This window comes from Emys orbicularis, chromosome 3 (genome assembly GCF_028017835.1).
Source record: "Emys orbicularis isolate rEmyOrb1 chromosome 3, rEmyOrb1.hap1, whole genome shotgun sequence".
NCBI classification, from domain to species: Eukaryota; Metazoa; Chordata; order Testudines; family Emydidae; genus Emys; species Emys orbicularis.
Genome location: NC_088685.1, coordinates 20638726 through 20662394, shown reverse-complemented (window position 1 = coordinate 20662394; position 23669 = coordinate 20638726). Strand labels below are relative to the sequence as shown.

The following is a 23669-nucleotide window of genomic DNA, read 5'->3' as shown; positions in this document are numbered from 1 at the left end:
TAGCATAATTCTCTATTATCTGGTAGACCTTCACATAAATATGAAGGATGCCACTCGTCCAGAACACAGAAGCACATATCCTAACAAGTATAAGAAAGTCACAATTAGAGCTGGGCAAAATTTTTCACCAACTCTTTCACCAAAAAATTCAGATTCAGGTCAACCGAAAGATTTCACGATGTCATGTTAAATTCACCAACCTGTTTCAGTAGAAAAAAATAATCCAGACAAGTTGAAACATTTTCAAAACTGAATGTTTCAAAATTATGTTTTGTTTCTTATTTTGCTTCAATTGTATTTTTTAAGATACTTGGAAATAAATGTTTTGTTTGAAACAAAACTAGGGTGGGTTTTTTTTTTCTTTTAGGGTTAGCTGAATTTTTTTTTTTTTTTTTTTTTTAAACTCCTCTTTTTTGCTTCACGTCAAACCAAAATAATTTTTCTTCCTCCCAGACTTTTTGGTCAGGCCACTGAAATGAAAAATTGGATATTTGCACAGCTCTAGTCACATCTCCCTGAGCTTTAAAAGTTCACAGCGATTCCCAGTAAACTTCTACATCAATATTAAAGCTTTTTTAACTTACATTTTAAGTAAGAATTCCAGATTGACCGGCTTTCACCTAATACATCCCTAGTGTTCCCTTACATTCCAAATGGTTAGTTTAATTACCCTTCTCTTAACACAACATTCTGAGAGAGAGAGAGCAAGAATTCATAATAATTATGCCCTAATTGTAGAATAAACTTCCTTCTACTATTTCAGATTGCCAACTGGTGCCAGAATTGAAAAGTAGTTTAAAGAAATATGTTTATGGTAGCATTTATTTGTTCTTAATAATTGATGTTTATATTATTTTATTACAAAGCGCTCCAAGACTTTTGCAAGTACTTGTGTTATGGGGATGCTCTCTGCCCCACACCAGAGCAGGGCATGTTTTCTTCAACATACTCTCAGTCAATGCCAGCCCATGAGGAGTGATAAGGAGGAGGCATACACAAGCAGAGGCAGGAATAGCAAACTGTCTCTTGAGCATACTAGTTCACTGGACTATCCTACACCACAATGCAAACCCCTTACTGGTTTCATTTAATGTCTGTGACTCGTGTTTTCCTGACAGCACCTCAAAGCCCTACAATAATCACCCCTGAGGAAGGCTGGACACTGCTCCACCTGGAACATATTGGGACTGAAGGGGGACCATTGGGTATTGACATAAAACATTCTCTTCTCCCTACTGGGCCATGTGTGCTACCTCCCCAGTACTCTCAAGCTTCCAATGGGCTAAGGAACAAGGGACAATTTGGTCCCAAACTTACTCTACCACTATACCAGCTTCCTTTCTCCCCCTTCATTTGTCTCTCTTTCACCATCTAGTGGAGAACTGCACCCATTCTTCTGCACATAGTACTTTCTCAGTGGGGTAACAAGGAACAAGGAAGTGAAATTGACAGCTGTGTTCTGTTCCTTCTGGGTCATTAGAGAAGAAGGAGAGGTTACTCACCTTGTGCAGTAACTAGAGCTCCCTGTGGGTGCTCCACTTTAGATGCGCATGCACCCTGAGCCTGTGATCGAAGCTATTTGGTAGCAGTGCGCATTCAGCTTGCACATGTGCCCTATATATCCTTGTGTCCAGGGCTAAATTCAGCCGGAGCTGTCCAGAGCAGAGCTCCGGTAAATATTTTCAACGACCTGAGAGTTTTTATAGCATGTTGCGGAGGGGCAAGGGGGGGCTCTGGGAAATAATCTATAAGAATTTAAGCCCTGCTCATGTCCCATACTGAGGCTATATATGGCCGCATGGGCAAACCACCCTCAGTTCCTTCTCTACCACAAAGTCCCACAGAGAAACTCTGAAGCGCGGGGGAAGGAGGATGGGTAGTAGAGCACCCACACGGACTGACATCTCAAAGAACTCCAGTTACAGCACAAGATGAGTAACCTCTCCTTCTTCGAGTAGTGTCTCTATGAGTACTCCACTTCAGGTGGCTCCACCACAGCAACCCCTTAAGGAAGTGGGAGGTTCAGAACAGAGTCCAGCACTGAAGAGAGGTCTGCATTGCCTACTGCAGCATCTGATCTAGCAGCGTGAACCAAAGCACAATGGTAGGAAAAAAGTCTGTAGTGAAGCCCATGTTGCAGCTCAGCAGATTTCTGCAAACATCCATGAACAGGGCTACAGATGTGGACTGATCTAGTAGAATGTGCAGTCACTCGTACAGAAGGTTGAGCAACAGCCAAGCCACAACAGGTGATAATATATTAAGAAAAAAGAACAGGAGTACTTGTGGCACCTTAGAGACTAACAAATTTATTAGAGCATAAGCTTTCGTGGGCTACAACCCACTTCTTCGGATGCATATAGAGTGAAACATATATTGGGGAGATATATATACACACATACAGAGAGCATGAACAGGTGGGAGTTGTCTTACCAACTCTGAGAGGCCAATTAAGTAAGAGAAAAAAAACTTTTGAAGTGATAATCAAGATAGCTCAGTACAGACAGTTTGATAAGAAGCAAGTGTGAAAATACTTACAAGGGGAGATAGATTCAATGTTTGTAATGGCTCAGCCATTCCCAGTCCTTATTTAATCCTGAGTTGATTGTGTCTAGTTTGCATATCAATTCCAGCTCAGCAGTCTCTCGTTGGAGTCTGTTTTTGAAGTTTTTCTGTTTTAAGATAGCCACCCGCAGGTCTGTCATAGAATGGCCAGACAGGTTAAAGTGTTCTCCCACTTGTTTTTGAGTATTATGATTCCTGATGTCAGATTTGTGTCCATTAATTCTTTTGCGTAGAGACTGTCCGGTTTGGCCAGTGTACATGGCAGAGGGGCATTGCTGGCACATGATGGCATATGTCACATTGGTAGATGTGCAGGTGAACGAGGCCCTGATGGTATGGCTGATGTGATTAGGCCCTATGATGATGTCACTTGAATAGATATGTGGACAGAGTTGGCATCGGGCTTTGTTACAAGGATAGGTTCCTGGGTCAGTGTTTTTGTTCAGTGATGTGTGTTTGCTGGTGAGTATTTGCTTTAGGTTGGGGGGTTGTCTGTAAGCGAGGAGAGGTCTGTCTCCCAAGATCTGTGAGAGTAAAGGATCATCTTTCAGGATAGGTTGTAGATCTCTGATGATGCGCTGGAGAGGTTTTAGTTGGGGGCTGAAGGTGACAGCTAGTGGTGTTCTGCAATAGAGGGAGGGAAAGTCTAGGGGACTTTCTGAATTGTTTGGTTCTGTTCAAGTAAAAGGCTAATGCTCTCTTAACATCCTGTGTATGGAAGGAAGGTGGCTTGCTGCATAGAGAGTTATGAGGCTTAGTAAAGAAAACAAAGGTGAATAGTTTGGTTAATGTGAAACTCACAAGAAACCTTAGGTAAAAATTTTGGATGGGGTTGTAATGATACTTTCTCCCTGGAGAACACAAATAAATGGAGGGCCTGCCATTACAGCCCCACTCTCCCCAAACTTTAAAGCAGAAGCATTGCCCACCAAAAAGGCCACTTTCATAGACAAATGTAACAGAGAGCACACAGCTAGTGGCTCAAAAGCTTGTTTAACAGTTAAGGACAAGGTTGAGATCCCAAAGCAGAGTAAGATCTCTAATCATCAGAAAAAGATTCATAAGATCTTTCATGAACCTCCTTGTGGCTGGATGTGCGAAAACTGAGAAACCTTCTACTGGCAAACAGAAAGCTGTTATTGATACTAATTGAACCTTGATGGAACTCACATACAGAGACCAATGTCTTCAATTCCAACAGATAATCCAAGAAAAAGATGACTAGACATGCGAAAGATGATGGCAGTTACACCAAAGATGGTATCTGCTTCATTTCTGGAGGTAAGTTTATCTTGTAGATTTTCCTGATATTTAACAGCACGAATTATACTCCCGATGAACAGGATGCTTTTAGTTCCAAGAACCATTGAGACACTATGCTTGGAGTTGCAGAACATTCAGATTTGGGTGAAGTGTTCGATCCACATTGAGACAGTTGAGAATCAAGTAGGAGCTGCCACAGAGGGTCAGAGGTGAGTCTGATGATAAGGTAAGGAAACCAAACTTGTCTTGGCCAAGTTGGTGCATTCAAAATGACCCTGGCATGGTCCTGCTTGATCTTGTTGACAACCTTTAAAGCAATGGCATTGATGGATATGCACTTCTAACTGCCCTCAATTCCAGCAGATTGATTTGCGAGCACTGTTCTTGTTGTGAGCATTTGCCCTGGCCTGAGTGATAACCCAAATGCACTCCCCATCCCAAGAGAGAAGGGTCCAATGTTATGACAGTACAGGGATTCTGGATTAATGGGGTTCCTGCACAAACCCTGGAAGGATCCTTCTACCAGGTGAGTGATTGTTGCACCCAGCTTGGTATAGACACCTGTTTGTGTCTGTTGGGCATGTAAAATGTCCTGAGCCACACCTGGAAACATCAAAGATGTAATCTAGGGTTCTGTGTTATAAAAACACAAGGAGACTTGAGGACTGTGCTGCATTCTTTGGATAAGGTTCTTTGGAGCGAGGAACCTATTGGGAGGGAGGATAAGCCATCATCAAATCCAGAAACGCTCCTCTAAAAAGTATTCACGGTGTAGGGGTCAAGGCCGATTTCTCCACATTTATTTGTAGGCCTGAACTGTGGAAAAGTAAAGTTGTTGTTTTAACTGCCAACAGCACCTCCTGATAAGACCATCCTTTGAGAAGCCAGTGGTTGAGGTAGGGAAAAACTGTTATTCCTAGACAACGGAGGTGGGCAGCTACAACCACCATAATTTTTGAGAAAACCCTTGGGGTGGAAGAAAGGCCAAAGGGTAGGATCTGGTATTGGTAGTGATGGTGAACAACTATGAAATGAAGAAATCTTTCATGAAAGGGCTGAATCGCTACATGGAAGTAGGCATCTTTGAGGCTGAGAGTTGCAAACCAGTCCTCTGACTTCAGGGAGGGAATTATAGCTGCTAGAGAGACTATTCTGAATTTCAGATATCTGACATTCTTCTTCACTTGTCTGAGATCTAATATTGGCTGCCAACATCTGTTTCTCTTGGGTATCAGAAAATACTTTTCCTTTGTGTTGAAGTGGAACTGGTTCTGTGGCCCCTAGACTTAGGATCAATGTGATCTTCTCTCTCTGCAACTGATTGTGAGGGGGGTCCCTGAAGAGGGATGGGAGGGTAGGATGGAAATAAACTGGATTGTATAACCAGAGTAATGGCCTCCAACACCCATTTGTTTGATGTCATAGTCTCCCACACATGCTGGTATACATTAGAGATATCTATCTATCTATACATCTATATATATGGGGGGTGGGGGGGACAACACAGACAAGCCGTGTCCAACATGTGGAAAAGGGATGGACTGCTGCAGCTGAGAAACTCTTATCGAGTGGTTCAGACTCTCAACCAACCCATAAAAACTGGAGCTTGGAAGATGCTGATGGCTGGGATGAAGCAGTCAAGGTAGTTGTCATGTTCCTTTTAAGAGACTCTCAACCCCATATTGCCGTGGTTCAGATAATCTACAGAAGGTAAAAATCGAGCTAGATGGGAGCTTTGTGCAGATTGAGACCTGGTGAATTTCCTTTTACTTGCCTGTATATCCCCAAGGATCTAAGTGTAGCCCTACAGTGTTTTAGGGTATGAAGTCAGCCATCTTTGAAGTCCTTGAAGAGCTTGTGGCCATTAAATGGTAACTCCTCAATAGTCGATTATACCTGCTGCTGGAAACCAGACAACTGAAGCTGGTGTGTGTGTGTCTGTGTCTGTGAGAGAGAGAGAGACCTGGCCGCAATGTTGGCCACATCAAGTGAAGTCTGCAAAGACATCTTCACCAAAAGCTGATCCTCCTCTTTAATTATGGCTAGGGCTGTCGATTAATCGCAGTTAACTCACGTGATTAACTCAAAAAAATTAATCGCACTGTTAAAACAATAGAATACCAATAGAAATTTATTAAATATTTTTGGCTGCTTTTCTACATTTTCAAATATATTGATTTCAATTACAACACAGAATACAAAGTGTACAGTGCTCATTTTTTATTACAAATCTTTGCACTGTAAAAATGATAAAGAAATAGTGTTTTTCAATTCACCTCATATAAGTACCATAATGCAATATCTTTATCATGAAAGTGTAACTTACAAATGTAGATTTTTTTTGTTACATAACTTCACTCAAAAAAACCAAAATAATGTAAAACTTTAGAGCCTACAAGCCCTCAGTCCTACTTCTTGTTCAGCCAATTGCTAAGACAAACAAGTTTGTTTACATTTACGGGACATAATGCTGCCTGCTTCTTATTTACAATGTCACCTGAACGTGAGAACAGGCATTTACATGACACTTTTGTAGCCAACATTGCAAGGAATTTACATGCCAGATAAATTAAACATTCATATGCCCCTTCTTGCTTTGGACACCATTCCAGAGGACATACTTCCATGCTGATGATGCTAGTTTAAAAAATGCGTTAATAAAATTTGTCACTGCACTCCTTGGGAGAGAATGTATGTCTTACGCTCTGTTTTACCCACATTCTGCCATATATTTCATGTTATAGCAGTCTTGGATGATGACCCAGCACATGTTGTTCATTTTAAGAACACTTTCACTTCAGATTTGACAAAACGTAAAGAAGGTACCAATGTGAGATTTCTAAAGATAGCTACAGCACTCAATCCAAGATTTAAGACTCTGAAGTGCCTTCCAAAATCTGAGAGGGACGAGGTGTGGCGCATGCTTTCAGAAGTCTTAAAAGAGCAACACTCCAATGCAGAAACTACAGAACCCAAACCACCCAAAACCAAAAAAACCAAAAAAACCAAAAAAAAAACAAACACCTCCCAACTTTCTGCTGGTGGCATCGGACTCAGACGATGAAAATGAATATATGTCGCTCCGCACTGCTTTGGATCATTATCAAGCAGAACCCGTCATCGGCATGGACGCATGTCCTCTGGAAGGATAGTTGAAGCATGAAGGGACATATGAATCTTTAGAGCATCTGGCACGTAAATATCTTGCGATGCCGGCTACAACTGTGTCATGAAAACACCTGTGGTCACTTTCAGGTAACATTGTAAACAAGAAGCGGACAGCGTTACCTCCTGCAAATGTAAACAAACTTGTTTGTCTGAGCGAATGACTGAACAAGAAGTAGGACTGAGTGAACATGCAGGCTCTAAAATTTTACGTTGTTTTATTTTTGAGTGCAGTTATTTTTTTTGTACATAATTCTACATTTGTAAATTCAACTTTCGTGATAAAGGGATTGCACTACATTATTCGTATTAAGTGAATTGAAAAACACTGTTTCTTTTGTTTTTTACTGTACACATATTTGTAATAAAAAATAGTATAAAGTGAGCACTTTACACTTTGTATTCTATGTGGCAATTGAAATCAATATATTTGAAAATGTAGAAAACATCCAAAAATATTTAAATAAATGATATTCTATGATTCTTTAATCGCGCGATTAATCGCGATTAATTTTTTTAATCATTTGACAGCCCTAATTATGGCACTAAACTGATCTTGATGTTCCTGTGGTAAATGGTCAATAACAGCATTAAACTTCTGGTTATTCAGGAAGTCGTATTTCGACATTAGCGTTTTGTGATTTGCAATCCTAATATGTAATGTCACCAAAGAGGCGCTTTTATGATCAAAATAGTCCAGACACTTCTGATCCTTGTTATATGGGGTAGCTTTAGGAATATGCGGTCTACACCTTTCATTAACTGTGTCCATGACCAGAGAATTTGATGTCAGGTGTAAAAACAAAAACTCGGGATCCCTGGCCCAGGTGTAGTATTTTTTAATTGGCACTCTTGCAGGTAGGGTGTGCTGCTGCTGGAATTTGGCCCTATGGTCTTGGCTGGCTCAAGGATAGCTTAATTAAACTGGTAGTGCCACCAGCGCTGAAGTAGAAGTATGTAATATGTCCAGAAGCTAGTGATGGGAATCCTGGATTTCTTCCAGGGGAATTTGAAGTGTGTTCACCATCTGCTTCAGCAGGTCCTGGAACTGCTGAAAGTCATCAGCTAATGGTAATGATGGAAGCATTGCTGCCTAATCAGGCAATGAAGAAGAGGAGATATTTGTATGGTGGGTGACCTCCTTGTCCACCTTCGCCACTTGCTCCACAAAGGTCTCCTCTGCTGATTCAGCATAGAGGGGAGGGATGGAAGGTACTGGAAAATGAGGTCTTCTATGCTCCTTATGTGACTGAATCAGGGACCCTGAAACCTGCAGACAGTATACTGCCCATGGGTCCCAATAAGGCCAAAGAGGAGGCCCATAAGGCATGGGGGGAGGTAGCCATTGCTGATGATCCCAAGTATTAATAGGCAGAGAACTTGTATTCTTCCTTCCCTCCATCTGCAGAGAACAACATCTCCTTGAGCAAATACTATTATTTGAGCAAATAAACTGGAAAGCCTTGAACTGAAAGCTCTAAGTCGGACTACGAATGCTCTTCTACATATTGTAAAAGAAGTTACAACAGTTCTTTCTGAATGGTAGAAATTGGGAAGTAGTGCATCTGAATACAACATGCACAGCTGGTGACTGAGCAGCTCTCGGTACCGAAAGATGTCCGGAAGTCGCAAGGAGGGGAGACTCAGGAGGGTACCGGAACTCCTGTGGTATTTGGAGCACAATCGAACATGGTACAGGCACTGAAGTTGTTCTCAAGGTCACTGTCCGAGTTGTTGATCATGGGTCTGAGGGTACTGCAGATTCCAGTGAGGCTACTCTCTTACTAGCATAGGCTCTGATGGCAGCCACAGTAATAGTCTTTGATACCATACCCTTTGTCGGCAAGGTATGGGACTTAGATGAAGTCTTAGAGTGCTTCATGGTACCCAAAGTACTTGGCGCCTCAACAGCACTCCTCACAGGGCCCTGAGGTCTCTGGTTCCTGAATCTTCTTTGAGAAAGAACTTCCCGTTCTCCTTCACTTACCTGCCCCCCTCCTTAGTCTTTGAGTGGTAAACTCTTGGTACCAATGAAGCAATTATAGGTATCTTGCTAATGGAGAGTGTCAGAGACCAGGATCTCAACGCTGCCTTCACCTTGGAAGCTCTCGTGATCATGATCTCGATGTAGACAGGACATTAACGGAAGCAAAGGGCTCCTGTTTAGGGGGTTTCCTGTCCCCAGCTCCGAAGTCAGTCTTAAGGCTTTCTCCATCATTAACACATTATACTTAAATCTCCCTGTTTTTGTGGGATCTTCCCTTAAAACAAGTGCAAATATTCCACTTGCTGGGGATATGCGAGTCTCCCAAGCAATATGCTGAAAACGCTCATCGCTGACGGGAATCACTTTTCAACAGGAGAGGCACGTTTTGAAATCTGGTGAGCCTGGCATCCCAGATACAAGAAAAAAAACCTGACACCTCAGTAAGGGAAAGAGCAAAAACAAAATTCCCCCAAGTAAAAGGGAATAACAGTTCCAACAACTATAAAGTACTAAGAATCCTACCAACTAACTAAAGAACTAACACTATATACTACATTCTAACTCTAAAGAGGAAAACAGGCACACACTAAACTCTCTGTTCAAATGTGATTGAGAAAGAACTTAAGGCTGTTTACCCAGGTTGCGCTACATTGCCTTGGTACAGGGCATGGAGATGCGACGGACGCATGTGCAGGCTGAACAGGCAATGCTACCAAAAATTTCGGATCAAATTTTTCCATGGGTGAAATTTAAAAAAAAAGTAGGGAGAAGTATGGATAAATGTGGAATTCTCACAAACCTACAGAAAGTTTAAGCCACTGAAATCATTGGTTTAATGGTGTGATGCTCCCAGATAGATTTTTGTGAAAAATAAAGTTACTTTTAAACTTTTCCCCCCACATCTAGATAGAAGATAAAACAACAACTCTGCTGGAGTTTAGACAAGTAGATGGATATATTATTTAAAGTAAAAACTTGAGAAAAAAGTTTTAAGTTTTAAAAATAAATTATACTTTGTTTTGAAGTATACTGAATCATGTCATTTACGATATCAAAAGTTTGCTGAAGCTTTGTGCATTGAGATTTTTACAAAATGCACAGGTTCATTTTTTTAATATATAAACATGAAGGTTCAACCAATACATAGTATTTGTCTTCACTTTCATTCTGATATATAGTTTATTTATGTTCATAAAAACTGTACAGTTCAAAGGCACTCATGAAATAGCTCAACTTTAAAACCGAGCCTTAGTTCCCAACAATAAATGTTTCAAGTCACTGCAAAAGTGGGTCTGTTATATCTCCTCTATATAGCAACATCAAGTGCAGATGCAAGGCAAATTCTCCAAATCTCTCCACCTGATTAAACCAAATTTCTCATCTTTCTTCCCAAGCCCTCCCTTCTCCAACACTGCGTAAATTTTTAATCTCTTGACACCAAAGCTTGAAAACTCGGTCATATTTGACTTTTCTCTCCTTCTTCCACATCCAAGCATTTGCCAAATCCTAGTGGTTCTTTCTCTACAACATCTCCAAGATTTACTCTTCTCTCTTTATTGCTACTTCTGATCCTGTCCTGCCATAGGTTATCTCTTGCCTCAACTATTCAACCCACCTCTCTTCTTACAATACTGATTGTCACTTTGGTTTTCTTCAGTCTATACATAATTAAATTTCTAAAAGTATTTTCCTCCTCTGTTACTCAGACCACATTGCCCCCAGTTTGAGTCCCTTCACTGGCTACCACTTGCCTTCCACATCAAGTTGAAGATTGTGTTCCTAACTTACAAGGCCCTGCAAAAATCCACTCCTCCTGACAAATCAGCACTTTTTCCTGTTCATCTTCTCATGTACACTGCCTTGCTCAAGTTTCTAATCTACACATACTCTTCATCTCCTCCTATCACTTATTACTGTACCTTATTCCATGCTACTCCTATCCTTGGAAAACACTTCCTAACCTTATACACTGAGGAATAACGACACCTATCATTTAAAAACCTTTATTAAAACTCATTTATTTTGCAAACCCTAACACTAACCTTTTAAAGATACATTGTTCTTTTACGTATTTATGAACAGCTAACAAAAAAGCAAGTGAACGAACACCTTTTACTTCTCTCTTCCCCTTGGGCCCCCAAGAGATGTTGTTTCTCTGCTTTTATTCACCATTATCCTTCCCACCTCTTTGTCTATTGTCCTTTCTCTGCAATGTCTGTCTATCTATTGATTGTAAACTGCTCCCAGCAGAGATCATCACTTGCAAAGCAACATATACACCTCAGGCAAAAAGCTTTTGTTACAAATTTTTTAAAAATATACTACTCTCAACCTGATTTCATCAAAATCCTTCAAATTCGCAATAAGGAAATCCTGTAAGATTATGTATGTTCTACATTTTATTGAATTAAAACCCAAACAGTGACACTGTAAATGCCTGGATCAAAAAGCACTATGAACCCACAACATACTAAGTCCCATACTAACAGTGGGAGGAATTTAAAAAAAACCATTATTTTCAGTATCACAAAACGTTACCTGTATATTTGCAGTTTCCCCACAGAAACCATAGAGAAGCATATAGAACATTGTCAGTACTGAGGTAGACTTGTTTATCTAAGGAAATGTGACCAAAAATGCCGTTTAACTCAGGATGGAATTGTGTTATACGAATATTAGATGTTAAAAATGTTCAGGTTGCAGTTCACAAAACACACTATTCACTGGCTATTGCAACAAAGTATACCCATCTATATTTACTTTAGCATTAATCTCAGTACTGGACATACTGAAAACAAACCATACCTTCTTTATCAGGTTCAATATCTTTAGTCTCAATGTCTGTGCTGCTCACTGGTGTCTTTTCATTATTGCTGTATTGTGGTACTTCAGTATTAGACTGTTTCACCAAATCAGCTCCCTGATTTTCACCAGAAGCTTCTGTTTTTTCCTTTGGCTGATCTTTAGACACAGCTTTTTGCTCATTACGAGGCACATCATCATTGTCACATGCTGAAACATCAACTGGTTCTGCTTTACCATTCTGACATTCTGGAACAGGTATCCCCTCTAAGCTGTGTGCAGATGCCTCACCATTCACGCAGTCCCACTTAGATGGAGACTCCTTCCTTGATTCCTTTTCAGCATTCACAGTAAGACTGTCATTTACTAACAGGGATTCATTTGAACTCTCTTCTTCTGTTGATGCGAAACTGTTTTCTTTTCCTATTGTCCCATTGTTAAGTCTCTGTTCTGCATCTATATCCATGATATCACAAGAGGACTCATCATTTGTCATAGACAGATCTCCCATTTCCTCTCCATTCTCCTCAATGCAGTCTGTGCTGATTTCTAGTTCCCCATTCTCCAGCAGCTTCCTGCCCTCCCCATGATTTTCATCATCGGCAAATTTTGCATCATCTTCATCTTTCTTCAAATTGACTTTTCTCTTTTTAATAATGCCTTTACCCCACTGCGAACGTCGTCTTGATTTCCTCCTTATTCGAACTGAATTGGAAGAGACAGAAAACATGTCACTTTTAAATGCACATACATCTGCAACACATGGGTTAAGATAATTGACTACATACTAACGGAGAGCCACCATTCTCAAACTTTCCACAGTGGGGGATTTTCGAATTAGCATTGAGCTAATTCTGCTCCCACTGAAATCAACAGCAAAACGAACTCCCACTGGCTTCAATGACAGCAGAGTCAGGCCAATGCCGACCACTTCTGAAAGTCCCACCCATCGTGGATATTTTACACTAGCCAAGTATGCAGGAAGCTTTAATTAAATTAATCTGTAAGGCCACTCCTCTTTCCTTCTTCACATTCCTCATGAAAACCTACTTCTATTTAGACCACTAAACATCAGACAGACAATTATAGCTGTGGGATGCAGAATTTGAGAAAAGCCAATTTTACTTCACTTTTTTTTTTTTTTTAATCTTCAGATGACTTGGAACTATTATGTTGTGCAAGAATTAAGCTGCATAACCCCATGACCTTATTTTCATTACCCTTGTCCTCCCTCCTACTGTATGCTTTGTTTCAAGTCAGATTACATACTGTCTGGGATGTGGCAGTGACTTCTAAGTGTGTATATGCATTGTCTAGGACAGCGGAACCCCAATCTCAAAAGGGGTTTTTGGTTATGTTCCTAACATAAACTTCAAACAATAGCTCAGGAAGAGTAATGTCGAATTTCAGTGTATCTTGTAAGAGCACAGATGAGGAGAAAAAGTGTATTTTAGTAGATTGAGCAAAAGACAGGTAGATGGGAACTCCTGGATTCCAATTTCTGCTATGATACAGATTACTTATGCTCTTTGGCAAGTTATAACCACTTTGCAACAGCTTTTCCATCTAAAAATGGAGGCTGCTATACTTAAAGTGGTCACATTGTTTTCTCTGGAGAGATACTGCCAGCACAAATCAGTATTAACGGGAAGCTCTCTCAAAGTGACAATCTTTCAAAATGAAAGAAACTAAGTCCATTAACTATACCTACCCACCTCACTGGGTCAGTTATGAAAGTCAGTGTTCATAAAGTTGCTCTGAAGATGCTAGTACCATGTGAGTGCTGCGCATTAAATGACAAGAGGTCAGAGAAACATAACTAAATGTAATGTTGAGAAAGTCTTCCCTAAAAGTGCCACTTAATCTGATAATGTAACTAGTATCAAGACTTTACTAACTACAACATTAATAAAAAATGTCATTAACTTTTTAGTTTAAAAAGTTCTTAAAAGGACACATTCACCTTGAAAATCATAAGTTAGGGAAGTGGATTGGACTGAAGAACTTGTGGATCTAAAGGCAGAGGAGGCCTGGAATAACTTCAAATCAAAGTTGCAGAAACTATCAGAAGCCTGCATCCCAAGAAAGGGGAAAAAATTCATAGGCAGGAATTGTAGACCAAGCTGGATGAGCAAGCATCTCAGAGAGGTGATTAAGAAAAAGCAGAAAGCCGACAAGGAGTGGAAGATGGGAATGATCAGCAAGGAAAGCTACCTTATTGAGGTCAGAACATGTAGGGATAAAGTGAGAAAGGCCAAAAGCCATGTAGAGTTGGACCTTGCAAAGGGAATTAAAACCAATAGTAAAGGTTCTAGAGCCATATAAATAAGAAGAAAACAAAGAAAGAAGTGGGACCGCTAAACACTGAGGATGGAGTGGAGGTTAAGGATAATCTAGGCATGGCCCAATATCTAAACAAATAGTTTGCCTCAGTCTTTAATGAGGCTAATGAGTAGCTTAGGGATAATGGTAGGATGACAAATGGGAATGAGGATATGGAGGTAGATATTACCACATCTGAGGTAGAAGCCAAACTTGAACAGCTTAATGGGACTAAATCGGGGGGCCCAGATAATCTTCATCCAAGAATATTAAAGGAACTGGCACATGAAATTGCAAGCCCATTAGCAAGAATTTTTAATGAATTTGTAAACTCAGGGGTTGTACCGTATGACTGGAGAATTGCCAACATAGTTCCTATTTTTAAGAAAGGGGGGAAAAAGTGATCCGAGTAACTACAGGCCTGTTAGTTTGACATCTGTAGCATGCAAGGTCTGGGGAAAAAATTTGAAGGAGAAAGTAGTTAAGGACATTGAGGTCAATGGTAAATGGGACAAAATACAACATGGTTTTACAAAAGGTAGATCATGCCAAACCAACCTGATCTCCTCCTTTGAGAAGGTAACAAATTTTTTAGACAAAGGAAACACAGTGGGTCTAATTTACCTCGATTTCAGTAAGGCATTTGATACGGTTCCACATGGGGAATTATTAGCTAAATTGGAAAAGATGGGGATCAATACGAAAATTGAAAGGTGGATAAGGAACTGGTTAAAGGGGAGACTACAACGGATTGTACTGAAAGGAAAACTGTCAGGCTGGAGGGAGGTGACTAGTGGAGTTCCTTAGGGATCGGTTTTGGGACCAATCTTATTTAATCTTTTTATTACTGACCTTGGCACAAAAAGTGGGAATGCGCTAATAAAGTTTGCGGATGACACAAAGCTGGGAGGTATTGCCAATACAGAGAAGGACCAGGATATCATACAGGAAGATCTGGATGACCTTTGTGGCAAACCCAGGACAAACAGCTACAAAGGGGGTAGTAATCAGTCCCAGGGGGTTAAAAAGGCCTCTCCCAAGCCACTGAAGAGAGAGAACCATGGGGAAATAAGGTTCAGCTGGACAAGGGGTTACCAGGGAACTAATTAGGTTCAGCTGGCTCCAACTGCTTGGGACCTTTTTAAACCCTCCCCGGCGTGGAAGGGGGGGAGAGAGAGTGAGAGAACCAGTGAAGCTGCCAGTAAGTTAGGAGCAGCAAGGCTCTGAACCCTTCCTGCAAGGAAGGCTGCACTCTGTCCCCAGAAGGGAAGATAAACAAGCACAAGGGGCTGACTGAGAAAAGGAATAGCCAGACCCTGTGCTACCTGCAAGGATTTGCCTTGCCCAAGCCTGTGTCTCCAAGGCTAAAAAGGACTGAGCCTGCTGAGGAGAAGAAGGTACTTTGCCACACTTGGTGTCAGAAGTGGGATGTAGTGAGGCGTTGTGGCAAGCCATCTCAGGGCAAGGTAAATCGCACACACACACACACACAAAAAATAAAAAAATGGAGGACGTAGTGAAGGCGTTGATTCAGGCCACTGCGGCCCAACAAGAGGCTACCAGAGTACAGATGACAGCCCAGCAAGAGTCAGTACGTGTCCAACAGGAGACAAACCAATTGCTGATGAACCAGGCGGCCCAAGATCAAGCCACCCTGAATGATTTAGTGAACCAGTTGAAAGCCCTGACCGCGCTGACGCATGGGCCCCAGGGGACCCGGCCGCTACGCGCAAGCAACTATTTACAGAAGATGACAACGGATGACGATATAGAGGCATATCTCCTTGCATTCGAGAGGACGGCACTGCGGGAGGCTTGGCCCCAAGATCAGTGGGCAGGCCTCCTGGCTCCATTTCTGTGTGGGGAGGCTCAGAAGGCCTATTTCGATATGACCATAGAAGCAGCTATGGATTACCCCCAGCTGAAGGCGGAAATCCTGGCGAGGTCAGGGGTGACGCCGGCCATAAGGGCCCAGCGCTTCCACGAGTGGAAGTACCGGGACGACAAAGCGCCGAGGTCCCAGCTATTTGACTTGTTCCACCTCGCCCGGAAGTGGCTCCGCCCTGAGACCCATGGGCCGGAGAAGGTGGTGGAAATCCTGGTGTTGGACAGGTACATGAGGGGGTTGCCGCCGGGCATACGAGGGTAGGTCCGCCAAAATGATCCCTCCTCGTATGATGAGCTAGTTGCCCTTGTAGAGAGACACTTAGCAGCCCAAGAACTTTCTCGGACCCCCGGGGAAGGAAGGCGCCAGAATCGGAGACCAGTCTCTGCACCGAGGCCCCGGTTTGCCCTAGCGCCAGGCCAGACAATGGAGGGGAGGAAGGAGGCAGAAGAGCAGCCCGTGGTCCCGGAGAGACTTGAGGACTGGGGGAGAAAGACTCGAGAGATAAAGCCCAGCAGCCCGAAAAATAGGGGGCTGCCCCGAGCGGGGTACCGATGTTATGCCTGTGGTGAAATGGGGCATATCGCTGCCCAATGCCCGAATCTAGGAGAGCCTATGCAATGCGAACTGGGAGATATAGGGGGACCATGTGATCTAATAAGTCTAGTCGGGGTTGCGATGGTCCCTCATAGATACACTAGGCCAGTTAAGATGAATGGTATAAAGACCACAGCCTTAGTAGACTCGGGAAGTGCAATCACGTTAGTCTCGGGGAAGCTGGTCGGACAAGACCAACTATCCCGGGCCAAACGCTCGGGAATATCCTGTGTGCATGGGGATGTCAACTATTATCCAACCATCCCCGTAAAAATAGAAGTTTTCGGAAGCCCCACTAGGTTGACGGTGGGAGTAGTTCCAAAACTCCCTTACCCTGTCCTTATCGGACGAGACTTCCCGGGGTTTGATAGCCTACTCCCCGGGGAGAAGGTAGAAGAAAATAATGACCCTGGGACCCAGGGCGTGGCCCAGATCGTTAACCCTCCCCCGACCTTCCATGAATTTAGCCAGGATTTGTTCTCCCCGCCGGGGAAGTCCAGGAAGACTAGGAGGGAACGGAGGGCGGATAAAAGGAGGGGGATGAGGGTCCTGACCCAGTGCCAGAAGTCTACGCTTGTAGGGGAAAGAAGGGGCTCGACTGACAGTGGGACTGGGTCGGCGATCAACAACCCTATCGCCGGACCTGGTTCCCCAGGGGCTTTCCCCGAGGGGGAGACGGAGGTAGACCCCCCCGAGTTTAGACAAATGGGGACCGCACGCGGGAATTTTGGTCAGGATCAGGCCAATGATCCCATATACCACAATATTCTCAAAGAAGTAGTCGAGGTAAATGGGGTACCCGTGGAGGGGAGAGTTAAGGGTGCGGGGCCATATTATATGATTAAGAATGACCTGCTATACAGAGTAGTCCGGGTCCAAGAGCAAGTCATACAACAACTCTTGGTCCCACGGAAGCATCAAAGAGCCGTAATGGAGCTGGCCCACAGCCATCTGTTCGGGGGCCATCTAGGGGTAGATAAGACCCTGGATCGGATTCTACAGAGGTTTTTTTGGCCTGGCGTTTATGCAGCGGTCCGGCGATATTGCACATCCTGTCCAGAATGCCAGATACATGGGCCCCGACCCCACTTAAGGGCCCCTCTGGTACCTCTGCCAATTATCGAGGTCCCATTTGAGCGTATAGCTATGGACATAGTAGGGCCATTGGAAAAGTCAGCCCGGGGCCATCAATACATTCTGGTAGTACTAGATTATGCCACCCGATACCCCGAGGCCGTACCCCTACGGAATACCACGTCCAAGACCATAGCCAAAGAATTAGTCCAGATTTTTTCCAGAGTAGGAATACCTAAGGAGATCCTGACGGACCAAGGGACCCCCTTTGTGTCTAAGCTGATGAAGGACCTGTGTACAATGCTCCACATACGGACCCTTAGAACATCGGTCTACCATCCCCAGACCGATGGCCTGGTCGAACGCTTTAATAGGACATTGAAGAACCTGTTACGGAAAGTGATTAGTCGTGACGGGAAAGACTGGGACGCCCTGCTGCCTTACTTGCTGTTTGCCGTACGGGAGGTACCTCAGGCTTCCACTAGATTCTCCCCCTTCGAGCTGTTATACGGTCGCCACCCCAGGGGCATACTGGACCTGGCTAAAGAAGACTGGGAAGAACAGCCGAACCCTGGGAGAAACGTTGTTGAACATGTGTTGCAGATGAAAGACAGAATAGCCCAAGTCACCCCCCTTGTGCGCGAACACATGGAGAAGGCCCAAGGGGCACAACGGACAAACTACAATCGCCGAGCAACGACCCAGAAGTTCCAGGTGGGGGACCGGGTGATGGTGCTCATACCCACGGCCGAGAGCAAGCTCCTGGTCAGGTGGCAGGGGCCGTACGAGGTAATAGAAGCGATAGGAGAAGTCGACTATAAGGTCCGACAGCCGGGCCGCCGGAAGCTGGAGCAGATCTACCATATAAATCTGCTGAAACCTTGGCACGATAGAGAAGCTCCGGTGGCTGCGCTGGGGGTGCCATCCCCTAAAAGCAACCAGCCCGACCTGGTGGGGATATCCCCGGAATTGACTCCGGAACAACGATCAGAAGTGATCAGCCTGATCAAACGCAACCAGGATGTGTTCTCCGAAAAGCCGGGCAGGACTACGGAGGTTCATCATCACATCCTCACGGAGCCTGGAGTGAAAGTGAACGTTAAGCCATACCGGATCCCAGAGGCCAAGAGAGAAGAGATTAGGACAGAGGTCAGGAAAATGCTGGCCTTAGGAGTCATTGAAGAATCTCATAGCCAATGGTCCAGCCCCGTGGTTTTAGTGCCTAAGCCGGACGGCAGTATGAGGTTCTGCAATGACTTCCGCAAACTCAGTGAGGTGTCCCAATTTGATGCCTACCCTATACCCAGGATAGATGAGCTGATTGACAGATTGGGAAAGGCACGGTTTATGTCTACCCTTGACCTTACCAAGGGCTACTGGCAGATCCCCCTGGCCAAGGCCGACAAGGAGAAGACAGCCTTTGCAACGCCAGAAGGTCTATATCAGTACACTGTTCTCCCCTTTGGGTTGCATGGGGCCCCCGCTACTTTCCAACGGCTAATGGACAAACTGTTGCGACCCCATGGAAAGTACGTGGCAGCCTATCTCGATGACGTCATCATATATAGCCCCGACTGGGAGACTCATGTGGAGAAGGTGGAAGCGGTCCTGGACACCCTCAGGAAGGCAGGGCTGACTGCCAATCCCTCCAAATGTTCGATCGGGTTAGCTGAGGCTAAGTACCTTGGGTATATAGTGGGGAGGGGCGTGGTGAAGCCCCAGCTCAACAAGTTAGAAGCTATACAGAAGTGGCCCCGACCACTCCGGAAGAAACAGGTCAGAGCATTCCTGGGACTAGTGGGGTACTATAGGCGGTTCATTCCCCACTTCGCCACCAGGGCATGCCCATTAACGGACCTAACAAAAGCTCGGGGCCCTGACATAGTAAAATGGTCCGCTGCGGCCGAGGGCGCTTTTGCGGATCTGAGGACGGCCCTCTGCACAGACCCCATACTAGTAGCCCCAGACTGGGGGAAGGAGTTTATCCTACAAACCGACGCCTCTGAAGTAGGGCTGGGAGCGGTGCTTTCCCAAATGGTCGGAGATGATGAACACCCCGTCCTCTTCCTCAGTAGGAAGCTCCTACCTAGGGAACGGAAATACGCCATGGTGGAGAAGGAATGCCTGGCTGTGAAATGGGCCATAGAGAGCGTCCGCTACTATCTACTTGGACGGAGATTTACCCTTGTCACGGACCATGCCCCTTTGCAGTGGATGCACCAAAACAAGGACAAAAACGCGAGAGTAACAAGATGGTTCCTGTCGCTTCAACCCTTCCACTTCACAGTACGACATAGGTCTGGGACCCGACATGGCAATGCGGATGGCCTGTCGAGCGTGCACTGCTTTCCGACCCAAGTAGCCCAACCCCGTAGTGTTGAGCGGGGGGGGGGGATATGTGGCAAACCCAGGACAAACAGCTACAAAGGGGGTAGTAATCAGTCCCAGGGGGTTAAAAAGGCCTCTCCCAAGCCACTGAAGAGAGAGAACCATGGGGAAATAAGGTTCAGCTGGACAAGGGGTTACCAGGGAACTAATTAGGTTCAGCTGGCTCCAACTGCTTGGGACCTTTTTAAACCCTCCCCGGCGTGGAAGGAGGGGGGACGAGAGAGTGAGAGAACCAGGGAAGCTGCCAGTAAGTTAGGAGCAGCAAGGCCCTGAACCCTTCCTGCAAGGAAGGCCGCACTCTGTCCCCAGAAGGGAAGATAAACAAGCACAAGGGGCTGACTGAGAAAAGGAATAGCCAAACCCTGTGCTACCTGCAAGGATTTGCCTTGCCCAAGCCTGTGTCTCCAAGGCTAAAAAGGACTGAGCCTGCTGAGGAGAAGAAGGTACTTTGCCACACCTTGTAAACTGGAGTAATAGTAATAGGAAGTAATTTAATAGTGAAAAGTGCAAGGTCATGCACTTAGGGATTAATAACAATTTTTTTTATAAGCTGGGGACGCACCAGTTGGAAGTAATAGAGGAGGAGAAGGACCTCGGAGTATTGGTTGATCACAGGATGACTATGAGCCGCCAATGTGATATGGCCATGAAAAAAGCTAATGCGGTCTTGGGGTGCCTCAGGCGAGGTATTTCCAGTAGAGATAAGGAGGTTTTAGTACTGCTATACAAGGCACTGGTGAGACCTCATCTGGAATACTGTGTGCAGTTCTGGTCTCCCATGTTTAAGAAGGATGAATTCAATCTGGAACAGGTACAGAGAAGGGCTACTAGGATGATCCAAGGAATGGAAAACCTGTCTTATGAAAGGAGACTCAAAGAGCTTGGCTTGTTTAGCCTAACCAAAAGAAGGCTATGGGGAGATAGGATTGCTCTCTATAAATATATCAGAGGACTAAATACCAGGGAGGGAGAGGAATTATTTAAGGTCAGTACCAATGTGGACAAAAGAACAAATGGATATGAACTGTCCATCAGGAAGTTTAGACTTGAAATTAGACAAAGGTTTCTAACCATCAGAGGAGTGAAGTTCTAGAACAGACTTCCAAGGGGAGCAGTGGGGGCAAAAGACATATCTGGCTTCAAGACTAAGCTTGAGAAGTTTATGGAGGGGATGGTATGATGGGATAGCCTAATTTTGGCAATTAATTGATCTTTGACTATTAGTGGTAAATATGCCCAATGGCCTGTGATGGGATGGGATCTGAGTTACTACAGAGAATTCTTTCCTGGGTGTCTGGCTGGTGAGTCTTGCCCACATGCTCAGGGTTTAGCTGATCGCCATATTTGGGGTCGGGAAGGAATTTTCCTCCAGGGAGGACTGGCAGAGGCCCTGGGGGGTTTTCGCCTTCCTCTGCAGCGTGGGGCATGGGTAGGGTGACCAGATCACCACACTAAAATAATGGGACACACTGGCCCTGCCCACAGTCCACCCCTGCTCCTCCTGGGCTCCGCCCCCACTCTGCCCCAGGTCCCGTCCCCTCCCCACTCAGCCCCCCCACTGCGCCCTTCCTCATCCCCCTGCTTGCTGCGACCCTCCTCAGTCCCCCACCCACCGCATGCCTCCCCACCCGCCACTCACCCCTACGGTGCTGACTTCCCTCTCCCGGGTGGGTGCTCGCCCACCTGCTGCCTCTTTCCACCCCGGCACCGCCCTCACCTCGCCCCCATTCCACCCCCTTCCCCCAAGTCCCCGCCCCTGCCATGCCTCTTCTCTGCCTCCTCCCCTGAGCGCGCCGCGTACCCACTCTTCCCTCCTGGAAAGCGCTAAGCACTGCCAAACAGCTGCTTGGCCGCGGGGAGCGCTGGAGGGGCGGGGGAGGAGAAGGAGGCGAGGAGGGGGGAGCTTGGCTGCAATTTTTCCCCGTGGGTGCTCCAGCCCCGGAGCACCCACGGGGTCAGCGCCTCCCTCCCGCTGGCCTCCTTACCCGAATATTGGGGAAAATGGCGTCCCGATCGTACATTGATCGGGACGCAGGCCAAAGGGTTAAATATCGGGACAGTCTCGATTTTATCAGGACATCTGGTCACCCTAGGCATGGGTCATTTGCTGATGGATTCTCTTCTGCACCTTGAAGTCTTTAAACCACGATTTGAGGATTTCAATAGCTCAGACATAGGTTAGGGGTTTGATACAGGAGTGGGTGGGTGAGATTCTGTGGCCTGCATTGTGCAGGAGTCAAACTAGATGATCATAATGGTCCCTCCTGACCTTAAAGTCTATGATTCTACCTGAAAAGTGTATATACTATTGTTACGAGTAACCTCTAAGAATACTAGAGCTGAAAGAGTTTTGAAAAGAAAAAAAAGAAAAAATATTCTCCCAGCTTAGTTTGTGTATTCAACAGCACTTTCTACACAGTCAGTTTCACTGTATTGTTAATGATCAGCTGCATTCGTATCATGCACAACTTTGGTGCAGCTCATATACACTTCTCCAGGTTCTGCAAGAAGGCATTCACCAATAATAGAAGCAGAAAAATTCAAACTGAAGGGGCAGAAGCAGGTGTACACAGAGAGAAAGCTCCACTTTCGGGGGACTCCGAATATGCTTGCTCTCAGGCCTACTCAAAAAGATGGTCTAGGTATACTTGGTCCTGCCTCAGCATGGGGGGGGGGGGGGAGGAGGAGGGACTAGATGATCTCTCGAGGTCCTTTTGGACCTATATTTTTAAGGTTCTATGACCCTTACAAAATACAGCAGGGGAGCAGAAACCTTACAACAATTCTTTAAAGGAATTTTCGAATAGCAAAGGACTTACTTTTTAAAAGGTTCTCCATCAGAAAGTTGAATTTTTAAAAACTGTTAATTTAAAACAAAAAAAGCACAGTTCCTTTAATGTCGGTTCTTTGCTGTAAGTAAAAGATTAAATATTTATCATCTCCCAATTTCTATATCAGATGTGGTCAGTTTACCAGCATAATACATTTGTTCTGTCAGCACTGCAAACTCATGGGATCAGAGCCCATGATTCAAATACTTAAGCACATGCCTAAATTTAAGCATGTGAGAAATCCCATTAAAATAAATGAAATTATTCATGTGCTTACAATTAGATGTGTTTAGTGCTTTGGAGAATCAGGGCCAGAAAGTCTAGCTGGGTTCTTTCCAGTTAGTGCATCACCACCATAATAGAAGTTGAAGACCAAACTAGGCCTTGCCACATCTGTGCAAGCTTAGCTTCATAGGTGTAACTAACCGGGACATAGTGATCACAAGAAGTGATTCACAAGAAAAATTCCTCCCAAGCCCTCTCTTTCAGCTGTATTGTCTTTTATTGACAAGAAAAAACAGAAAACGTATTTTCGTCACTAAAGCAGCACACACAGAGGGAACCAATCTGTTGAATAAGACACTGCATTTTTAAAGAGTTACTTCCCAGAGAAGTGATTTTATGTTGCAATACTGACAATATTATTTCCAATTTAATACCATCACTGAGAAATTAAAAATAAAAAATTGACGGTATTTGGTGACATACATTATACAGTGGAAGCCCTTCTTGCTGACTGTATTAATTATAGCTGTAGCACAGATCAAAACAATAATCCAGTTATGTTGCC

At 44.4% G+C, this 23669-nt stretch overlaps 1 protein-coding gene across 1 annotated transcript in view; it reads right to left on the bottom strand.

Moving 5' to 3' along the window:
• The window catches only part of ATAD2B (ATPase family AAA domain containing 2B), a 182184-nt gene that overhangs the window by 4170 nt on the left and 154345 nt on the right, over positions 1-23669 (bottom strand). Inside the window, exon 25 of the mRNA XM_065401026.1 lies at positions 11786-12487. Coding sequence (XP_065257098.1) covers positions 11786-12487 — 702 coding nt within the window. The remainder of the gene's footprint in view (positions 1-11785; positions 12488-23669) is intronic.